Source organism: Echeneis naucrates, chromosome 5, assembly GCF_900963305.1.
Source record: "Echeneis naucrates chromosome 5, fEcheNa1.1, whole genome shotgun sequence".
NCBI lineage: Eukaryota > Metazoa > Chordata > Actinopteri > Carangiformes > Echeneidae > Echeneis > Echeneis naucrates.
Genome location: NC_042515.1, coordinates 20,102,079 through 20,112,482, shown reverse-complemented (window position 1 = coordinate 20,112,482; position 10,404 = coordinate 20,102,079). Strand labels below are relative to the sequence as shown.

Here is a 10,404-nt window from a genome sequence, read left to right as displayed (position 1 = left end):
TATAGCCAAGATACACAATGTCCTGAAAAAAGACTAGTTCTGCCTCTCTGTTGTTTGATGGATGCAGGATGTTGCAACAGTTCTGACACAAACAGTAGCCTGTCACTGAAATAAAATACTAAGTGATAATCTGCTCATATATAACGAGTCCACTGGGAACTTAATTGTGTTTCAGCAATGAAGGAGGGAAGTGGAGCTGGGAGAGGGCACTGCCATTCTGCCAGTTAAAATCAGGAGCTAATATGTTTCACTTTTCTTTCCCCTCCTCTGCCTCATCCCTCTGTCTTCTCTCTCCCCTTGCCTTGATGTGCTGTAAACAGGCTAAAAAGGGCCCAGCTGTGTGGAGTTATTGTTGGTGTCAGTAGGAAGTGCTGATAGCTTTTGCAGCTGAACAAAAGCTGGATGAGGGGAGTGGAGGGGCGCTCCAGACACTGTGGCTCCAGCCTAGATTCTCTCCCACAATCCCTGCACCGCACTCCCATTGTTCTACCCACCCGGCCCTCCCTCCGCCCTGTCAGCTGCGACCTAGGACAGAGGGCAAAAAAAGAAAAGGGGAAAAAAAGAAAGTTTTTTAAAAAGTTTTTACAGGCTACTGCAACAGCTAGAAGAAACAGTCCTGGTGGTAGTAAACTTGGTTAGAAGACAAAATGTTATCTGTGGTTTATTATAACATCTGCGCAGATATTAGCTTTGGTTCTTCAAATAACTTTATTTAACTTTAATTTATATTTGAGTTGGGAGAATAACTTTTATTCCCTCAAAGCTGTGCATGATAACAAATATTCTAAAATCAACAAAACGAAATCAAAACTTGTATTTGAAAAAAAAAAAAAAAAAAAAAGAACAAATACTCACAGACCCTGGGCAGTAAAATTATACCATGCTGTGTTATACAGTGGTGAGAATTTAGTGCTTTTATTCAGTCTTTCAGCTGCTGAGATTTTACCTTTATGCTACTTCAAAATTTATTTAATTAGATTTCCATTTAAAATAATTATTTTTTTTCACCTCACTGTTTATTTAAAGCCAAAGTTAAATGACCCAAAGGAAATAAAATTGTGAAACAGATACAAATGGACATAAAATGGATAGAACATATGGTCTTAAAAATACATTGTATTTGTATTTGAATATATTAGTAACTCACAGGGCTGTTATCTGACATGGTATGTCGGTTTGCCCAGTGTAATTTAGGTACATAATTTGATAATATAAATATTTATTTTTCTCCTTTGACTGCGGGACTTGTGGGCTACTGACTTCTTCCACTTTAATAATAAGCGATGTTTTTACAGGCCGCTGCTTTTTGTTCCCCAGTCTGCCACCAGCAGGAATAAAACGACCGGGAAGAGCCGGACCGGCAGCCTCCGTCCGGCCGCCGTCAGGTGACAGCCCCGGGGACGGAGCGCAGGTGAGCGGAGGCGCGAGAGAAAGCGCGAGCTTCTCTTGTTTGACGTCTCCATGGAGACCGCCCGAGCGGCGCCAGGCTGACAGGCGTCAAGCCTCGGATGAATGGGTGACGTCACCGCGCTGGCGCCTGCCAGTCTGCTCGGGCTTGTTTGGACAATCTGGGGGGAAGATTCAGAACAGGCGATGTGATCTGAGTGAGCACACACTGCAGGGACATGTGAAGGAATCCGCCGGGCTGCCGCAGCGCTCCGGAGCGACACACCGAGAGCATAAAGAAAGCTCTGAGCTCAGGAAAGAGAGAGTTTGTCCAGGGACCAGAGGAGGGGGAAACACCGCCATGTTTCGTGAGACCACAAACAGTCTCTCTCTCACGTGGTGACTTTATGAAACTAATGGTCCGATAGATTGAATTAACTGCTCATCTCGTTTGTGACTGTGAACTCGCCGTCTTGAATTAATTTAAGTTGATAAAACGCTAACCTTCCCCCTGAATAGTTTCTATGTGACCGACTGTCTAACTTTACTGGATTACTGTCACAAACATCTGCAGACCCATCAACAATTGTGAGCGGCAAATGTGGGGCACTGTGGAGGTCTAATTATCATTAACCATTCACCCCATTCATCCTGTCCAGTCCCACACACACATTCTCTCACCACCCCTCCACTGTCCCCAGCCCATCTACACCTGCAGAGTCCCCAAGCCACGGACAGCTGGATTCCCACATATTACCAATAAAAGACACACATTTGTTTCCATTTGTAACGCCATCCCTCAAACAGATTGTAAATCCCGATAACCAGGCGAGCGCTCTCATTGGCCCATAGCGTTGTTTTGGACCGACCTCTCAATACTAACGCTGTCAACCCATTGGCTCACGGCCTTCAAACAGGAGCTCTGGGACACGCCCCCTCCTCCTGAGCTGCTATAAACCGGAGGAGGTTTGCCCATGTGGATGTTGCGAACTGTCAACATTGCCTCGCTCACAGCTCCAAGAGGAGAAGCCTCGTTGCTCAACGATATTTGAACATTCCTTCACTTTGGAAACTAAACCTCTCACACTAAACAACATGAAAGTTGTCGGATCTACCTGCGCCCTGAAGAGCAAGGTCGGCGGAGAGGACGTGGTGCGCTGCCTGTCCGATCAGAGCCTGACCATCTCCAAGTGCAAGATCCCGCTCCTGGACGAGCAGATGAGCGTCTTCCTGCAGGACATGAACAGCTGCTACAGCAAGCTGAAGGAGCTCGTTCCCACTCTGCCCACCAACAAGAAGGCCAGCAAAGTGGAGATCCTGCAGCACGTCATCGACTACATCTGGGACCTGCAGGTCGAGCTGGACGAGCCGGAGAAGAGCCGCCAGCACTCCGCCGGCAGCGTCCCCCGCACGCCGCTGACCACCCTGAACGCGGAGCTCGCCAGCATCTCAGTGGAGGTGAATATCTCTTCACACACTGTGTGGCTCATGAAGCACGGCGCAGAGGTGCCTGCATGTGTCTGTGTATATCATTTGCCTTAACGCACAGGTGTTTTGCATCCTCCCAGATCAGACGCACTAACCGAACCTCTCTCCTCTTTGCCCGCAGAACGGCTGCTCGGATGACAGGATTATGTGCCGTTAAGAGCTCGTGGAGCAGCAGCGCACCGTGACCCCACAGCGAGCACCGCCGAAGAACGAACAAGGCTACCTGATGTGACTTCTCCACCACATCAATAAAAACAAAACCCTTGACCTGTGTAGGGACGTTTCAGACTCCCAAAGCTAGAACAATAACGTTGCGTGGACATCCTCCTCCTCCTCCTCCTGCTGTGGCGGAGAGGATCTCTGCCACTCACGGCTCTCCATTCATCAGAGGGCCCGGAGAGAAGAGGGCCGGCGGTGTCCAGATAGAGACTGGGTTAGCCGGGGACCAAGACGAGTTCAGTGCAGCCAGCAGCCGCTTGTTGCTTGTAGAGTTTCTAAAGAAAGCTAATATGTGTCTGTCACGCTCTTTGTATCTTGTGTAAACCATGTAGAGAATTCAACGTTTTGTAAAAGAAAAAAAAAGTATTTTTTCTCAGATTCCTGAGCGACAAACTGTATTGTATATTACAATGCCTCATTACGTGAAGATATTGTTTTCTTACAATGTACTTTATTGGTGTTTTTATTAAAACAAGAGTTATTTTTCAACAGGAATCCCTCTGTGTCACTGTGTGTGTGTGTGTGTGGCAGAGACTATCAAAGTGTAGTTAGTTAAAGGGGCTACTTGGGGGGTTCTTTACAAAAGCTACAGTCGGGACAGGATTGGCCCAGATGACACTCTGGTGGTTCACGTGGGCAGTTATGGTTTCATTATTAGCACTGGGATTATTCCAGGCGTGAATCTGAATGTTTTATCTGGTAGTTGAGTACTAGTTGATTTTAAAGTCACCAGAAAAAGTGCTACACCTCGAAGAAGCTGTTAAATCACTCAAGTAACATAAAACCAAAGCTGGTGTTCAACAAAATGGCTCAGAGCCAGTTAAACTGGTAATTTGCTTCTCTATGGTTCATTAACGTATCAAATTACAAGAGGAAGTCTCCCTTTAAACACTGGTCGACTGATCTTGACCAAAAATAATAAAAAAAAAATAAATGAAGAAATAGTTGAAATGAAATTTAAATTAAATTCAACGCCCCCCCCACCATGAGGATTTAAGATCCTACTTATATTCAACGTTCCCATAGATATAAAATGATGTAAGTTTTTTCCATCTTTTTTAAGCTACCAATGAAAATACATGAAATAAATGAGATAAAAGTTTGTTTCACTTCATCAAACCTCCATTTAAAGCGTGCCGTTTCGATATGTAACCGTGTAAATCACCGGCTTTTCCAGCCCTGCGCCGGCACCGCGGAGGTTAACTTGCTTTGGCGAGGAGACTCGTTATAAGATTTATTCTGTCTCCCTGGTGCAATGTTTTTCCCATTTCCCTGCGGTGCGATGCGCACAGCTGCAGCCCCGGCGTGGCCAGTGTGTGATTGTGTTTGTGTGATAGCTTTGTGCCAAGGGCAGGGGAGGGCGGCGGGGCCCAGACTGAGCGGCGCCTCGGCACACCTGGGGAAGTTCAGGTTAAATAGCTCCACATTCCTCAACACACAGCTGATTGAAACATTAACAAACAGTAATCCGCGGGCCAGGCCGCAGATGGGCCGGGAAGCAGGCCAACACAGAGAGAGACGGGGGAGGGGGGGGGGGATTCCCACAGTACGGCCCTACGTTATAAGTTTGCTATTAATATATACGCTTGTTTTTTTTTAGACAGGCGCAGTGCTGCTGAGAGAGGAGTGTCAGTAATAAGTTCAAGAGAACAGCTGAACTGTTTTCTCTCATGCAGGCTCTTCTCGGAGCTCTCAATCATCTGGATGAGGATATGTATCAGGCTGATCGTAATCTCTGATGTAATGTGGCGGAGCTGTGGAGGAAATCATAAAGATCTGTGTTCCACCGACATTTATTTATAACGTTATCCCCTCACCTTGCAGCCGTTTCATCCAATTTAGATTTCCTCCGTTCCCAATGCCTTTAAAGCTGCGTCTGTAAACAGCAGTCAGGCCTGAGGTTGGGGGTCAGCGCCCCCTGTGGCCGAACACACACCTGCACCTTTAACCTGTCAGTGTGTTGGGCAGCAGCGCCCCCCTCTGGTAGTGTTTGTCGGCGTGGGGGTGGTAACAGTAACCCATCATTAATGATTAAATGTACAAGGTCCAAGTCAATTGAAACATTTGTTGTTCTTCATACGCAGACTTATAATGATGAAGTGATACCTACACGACGTTACATACAATTTAGAAGCAAATGTGATGCATCCCTGCATGCCCATCATTACATCTCAGTAGCAATAATCTTATTGTATCCACACACACAGAAGCCTCTCACCAGACTCACAGCATCAGTGGTGCAATGTAACTGAGTAAAATTACTCAAGCACTATAGTACAATTTGAGGTACTTGTACTTTGAGTAAGTCCATCAATGTGATTCTTTTTTGTTTAATTCAGTTCTTCAAAAAGATATAATATTCCATAAAATCCATTGCTTTTATTTTTGCATCTACAATTCCTGTTACTACTACAGGAACTACTCATAGTTTTATTCAACTACTACTTTACTAATGAACTATATGGTTTACATACTTTATGAATCCAAACCTGGTTTTTGAACTACAACGTATTGAAATGGACTAGGGACCCGAACATATTTGGAAGAAAAAAAAAAAAGAGCAAAGATTGGAAGTGTGAGTATGAATGTGCATCAGATTTTTCTTTCATTGATCATTTCAGACAACAGAATTATGTGGCAATGCTTTAGAGAAGCTCAACTTCTCAACTACAGTTTCAGCAGTATAGTACCGTACAGTATACAGTATATACTTGTAGATAAAACATGCTCAGTGTGAGTGATCTCATGATGTCAGAAAAGACGATGCATAAATACATGCAAAGGATTTTGAAGATGGAACTATTGTGGTATGTGGCCTCGGTCTGTCACTGACATTCCTGCAGATTTACAATGAGCTGGGTTATTTCTTTGACCCAAATTCACTGCAGGCTCTGGGTTCTTCCTGCACCTTGGACTTTGTGCACTTTTTTAGATAAGCTTCTCATACTGTGTGGGTGTTATAATAACCTGATGGATGCAACTGTCTCCAGGTTTTTCTAAATAAATGCTAAGCCAGAAGTAATATTGAATAATGATTTGACTCTGTCAGAAGAATATAAAATCTTAAAATAGAAGTGGATTATTTCCTTATAATCTGACAAGCTGTATGGCTGATCTCGTTTGATAAAAAATGATTGTGTTGATGCAATATCCTGCCTGATTGATTGGCTTGAAACCATCCTCAGAGGGGCCAGGCAAACGGTTGGGGGCATCAAGGTGCCATCAGGAAAGAGGCTCCCACTGCTAAGGAACTACAAGGATGATGTGACTTGCATCCTTCAGACAGCTCCATGCAGGCCAGGCTCCTCAAGCACTCCGATGATCTGCTCACATGGGCAAGGATGGAGGTTATGCCTGAAAAATCTAAGAGCCTGGCAATTAGGAAAGTTGCGTCTCACACAAAGACCACCTTTGTGGCTGGAGAGGAGCCCATTCCCAGGTTGGATGAGAAAGCACTGTGAAGCCTTGGCAGGGAATACACCACGGAGCTGTCACACAGGCAAATGGGGAAGCAAGCCAAGCAGCAACTGGCAGAGGGCTTGACAAAGATTGACCGAAGCCACCTGCCTGGGAAGCACAAAGTGTGGTGTCACCAGCAGACACATTACCAATGAGTGATGTGACCCCAAAGGTCTGAAATCCACGTCCACGATCAGCAAGATTGACAGCCTAGCCAATGGTTTCATCTGTATGTGGTTGGGCTTGTCCAGCTGCTTTTCAGATGCAAGCCCTTTTGGGCAAAAACATGCTGCAGCTCCCCCTCAAGCACATCAGCCTAGAGTACAAAGAGCAGAAGGCTGGTACCAGAATTGAAGGACTCTGCAGACCCCATGCATTAGGAGTGCAAAAGTTTCCATCTGCACAGGTCACAAATGGAAGGCTCAGGCCAAAGCACAACATGCCATCTCAGACCATCTCCAACCTACAACACTGCGGGACAGGGTTAGTCCAGTCTGGTCGTGCCGGGCTAGGCTGGGAACCCTGCAGCATTTCTGATGCAAAGCCACCAAGAGGCAGTAGAGGACCATGGCAGTTGGATGAGGTCACAACTACCATGGTCTGGTGGAGCAATGTGTGGTTGTGGAGCAAGAGCAGTTTTATATCAAGGCAATATCCCAGGCTAACCAGGGAGCCTGGACCATCAATGAACACATCTCCTGGGCAGACATCTGGAGGACACTGCAATCCAGGCCCAGCTTCATTCTTCAGGCGACCTATGACACCCTCCCATGCCCCTGGGGATCTTGCCCAATGGATTGGGATGAGCTCGATTGTCCCCTGTATGGCATCATCAAGGAAAGCCTCCAGCTCATTCAGACAGGGTGCAAAGTGCTGCTGACCCAAGGTCGCTTTAGGTGGTGCCATAATCAAGTCCTGGTGAAGACTTTAGGGATTTTAGAGAGGTGCAAGGTGGCAGCAAACCATGCTCCAGCCTCCCACAGGGGAAATTAACTGCATCTTCACTTATGCAAAAGAGTGGCAGACCTCAGACGGCAGCTGGTATTTCCAAGGGAGATTGTTACAACTACACTCTAGCTGGACATCATCATGTGGTCTGCAGTGGAGAAGAGGGTCCTCTTCGTCGAGCTCACCATGCCCTGGGAAGAAGCCATGGCAGGAACACATGAACAGAGGCACCTCGAGTACACCAGGCTGGGAGCAGAATGTCAAGGGACTTGCTGGAAAGCTAGGATTTCCCCTGTGGAGGTTGGGTGCTGTGGATCTGAGCGAGCAGGAGCAGCATATAATCAGAGGACCAGAGCCAAGAATGTTTAAATATAAATTTGTATTTACATCAATATCAACATCAAAAGAAACAAAAAAGTCTATAATATACATCCTGTAAAATGACAGCTTATCTTACCTTCCACACAAAGAAAAACAAACTAAATTATATCTTGCCTCTTTTTGCACTTTGTTTAAACTCTACAAAGTTCCTCTTCCCAAAATAACAAAATCTGGACATAAGATGAAGTTGTCTCCTGAAAACTAGAAGAGAAATTGATATGTCTTCAAGTGGATGTCATTCCATTGGTATTTTTCTTTCACAGAAAAACATGCTTTGTTTTTTCTTTCCCCCCCCCTCTAGCTGTAAAAACCTTCTGCTGTGGGACTGAGACCTGCTGGCCATCTTTTTCACTGCACTGATGGCTGACACTTACAGTACATAACCATTATATGCTATTACAGATCAATGACATGTACCCATTTACCATCAGAATAATATATCATAAAAAATGTACACCAAAAACCTCAGAAACTATACAGAGATGTGGAAATATATCTTTGGATTGCGCATGTTGAAAAGGTAGATTCAGCGAGTTGAGAATAACAGTCAAAAGAAGATGCTGTGAATTAAATACAATTGACTATTGGGAGGGTAACAGAACTCTGCTAAGGACCAGGCTTGTTGGTGAACTGACCGGTGTGCTCCCATCTTTACTGTACACGCACACACACACGCACGCACACATGCACACACACACACGGCCCAACACGAGAGGTTTTGTTATCAACCGTCCTGACAGAATTCCCCACCACCAGCTTCTGTTCAAAACTCCTGATGGTGTGAAAGCTTAAACCTCCAATTCATCAGATCCTCGTCACAAGTAAAAAGTGCCTCGCTAAAACATGAAATACACGACTTCTTGGAAAAAAAAAAAAACAAAAAACAAAAAAATACAGCATTAAGAAAATGACAGCGGAAGGGAAGCCCAAAACACACCTGCAATATTTTCAAAGGCAAAAAAGCAAAACAACCGAATCAGTATTGACCTATGGGACACAAAAATACAACCAGGTCTCATACTTTGTGCAATAATGGGCCTTTAAAAAGCATGTCTGATATATTTTGTAGGTTATTTACAATTCATATTCACAGAGGACATTTGAGACATCTAATACTGCAGTACCATTTGTTTGCTTAGAACAGGGTAATAATGCTCAGTTACAGTCTAAAGCATAAAGGCAAGAGTTATTGCTCCAATCTGCATAACATAGTAAACTGTGCTTATAGCTTCCAATGACTTTTAGAATGAGGCGCATCCAAAAGATAAGAAAGAAAAAAAGAAAAGAAACCAATTAATGTGAAGGCATTGAATCTCTAGTAAGGCTGTAATGATGAGGAAATATTGCATCAATCTTTATTCCACACAGAAGCCTCCAGGTAAAGTGCAGCCACAGTCAGTTGTACCGTAGTCCCATTCTGCAGCCTGACTGTGATGCTGAATACTGCCCGACAGCTCCAGGTCATTCATGTGAACACACAGACATGCGTGTGCACACGCACACACGCACACACACGCGCACGCACACACACACACACACACACACACACACAAAAATATTTGTGCATAACCTAAAAAGGGTTAGGCATTAGCATGTGAGGCTTCAGTTGGCAGTGAAACCTGATTCATGCTTGTCCTTGTCACCAATTTCCTTCAGGTAGAGGGTTAGTTGTGTTGTTTTTAGTCTCCTGCATCACATTTTCTGCTGGAGAACTCCTCTGTGTGTGTTTGTGGAGGTTCAGCTCTTCCCCTGGCCCAGGCTACTTTGACACAGGTGAAAGGCTCCCAATTCTGCTGTCAGTCACAACTCCTCAGCAATACTTCTATTGAGACAGAAACAATGACGTGTTAATCCTTCGACTGGTTCAAAAAGACTGTCAGTATCGCTCTACTCTGCTTTAAAAAAAGAATCTAAAGTAACATGAAAGGCAACTAAACACCATGTGTCAAAAATATTATTCACCTGATCAGGTCCCATTGGCATTCTACCCATTCCCATGGGGTTCATGCCCATTTGGCCTTGCATCTGTCCTGGCATTTGGCCCATCTGTCCTGGACCTGCCCCACTGATGGGCCCAGGGCCACCCATGGAGTTGTTCATCATCATGGGTCCAAACTGCCCCTGGTTGCCCTGCTGGGGGAATTGTTGCTGGGGGTATGAGCTGGAAGACCAGGAGAATATGTTAAAGCAATATACCACTTTCATCTAAAGAGATTACACACAGACACTCTGAGTGTTTGCTGAAGTGGTGTTAAGTTACTTCTCCAAAAAGCCTGTAACTACATACTTGTTGCGCGGCATGCCGCCCTGTGGCCAGCCCTTCATGTCCCCTGATGAGTACATGCGGGCTCCTTGTGGGTTTCCCTGCATCCCTGGCATCATGGTGTTCTGAGGGGGGGCCCCCATTCGTCCTTGCATCATATTCCCTGGTGGGCTGCTGCCTGGTGCCATGAATGATGGGTCCCCCTGCTGGTTCATCCCTGCAAATACAATGACAATTACGAGATTGGATGGGAGTGTGAT

At 45.3% G+C, this 10,404-nt stretch overlaps 2 protein-coding genes across 4 annotated transcripts in view; one reads left to right on the top strand and one right to left on the bottom strand.

Moving 5' to 3' along the window:
• The first annotated feature begins 2,348 nt into the window (after window positions 1-2,348).
• Window positions 2,349-3,584, top strand: id1 (inhibitor of DNA binding 1, HLH protein). The gene is made up of 2 exons (XM_029502189.1): window positions 2,349-2,844; window positions 2,996-3,584. Exons 1-2 carry the CDS (start codon window positions 2,482-2,484, stop codon window positions 3,029-3,031), a joined length of 399 nt encoding a protein of 132 aa, XP_029358049.1. The 5' UTR covers window positions 2,349-2,481; the 3' UTR covers window positions 3,032-3,584.
• Window positions 3,585-7,859: 4,275 nt separating this feature from the next.
• ncoa3 (nuclear receptor coactivator 3) overlaps window positions 7,860-10,404 on the bottom strand; it is a 30,414-nt gene continuing 27,869 nt past the window's right edge. For all 3 annotated transcript variants that reach the window (XM_029502335.1, XM_029502334.1, XM_029502336.1), the window contains 3 exons: window positions 10,169-10,361; window positions 9,844-10,042; window positions 7,860-9,703 (listed from right to left, as the gene is read on the bottom strand). In XM_029502335.1, the coding sequence (XP_029358195.1) occupies window positions 9,692-9,703; window positions 9,844-10,042; window positions 10,169-10,361 (404 nt within the window). In that variant the 3' untranslated portion in view covers window positions 7,860-9,691. The remainder of the gene's footprint in view (window positions 9,704-9,843; window positions 10,043-10,168; window positions 10,362-10,404) is intronic.

Excerpts from the sequence above, each read along its gene's own strand:
- id1 (XM_029502189.1), top strand. The coding sequence starts at position 2,482 with ATGAAAGTTGTCGGATCTACCTGCGCCCTGAAGAGCAAGGTCGGCGGA. Across the intron at positions 2,845-2,995 it reads TCGCCAGCATCTCAGTGGAG|AACGGCTGCTCGGATGACAG; the intron begins GTGAATATCTCT and ends CTTTGCCCGCAG.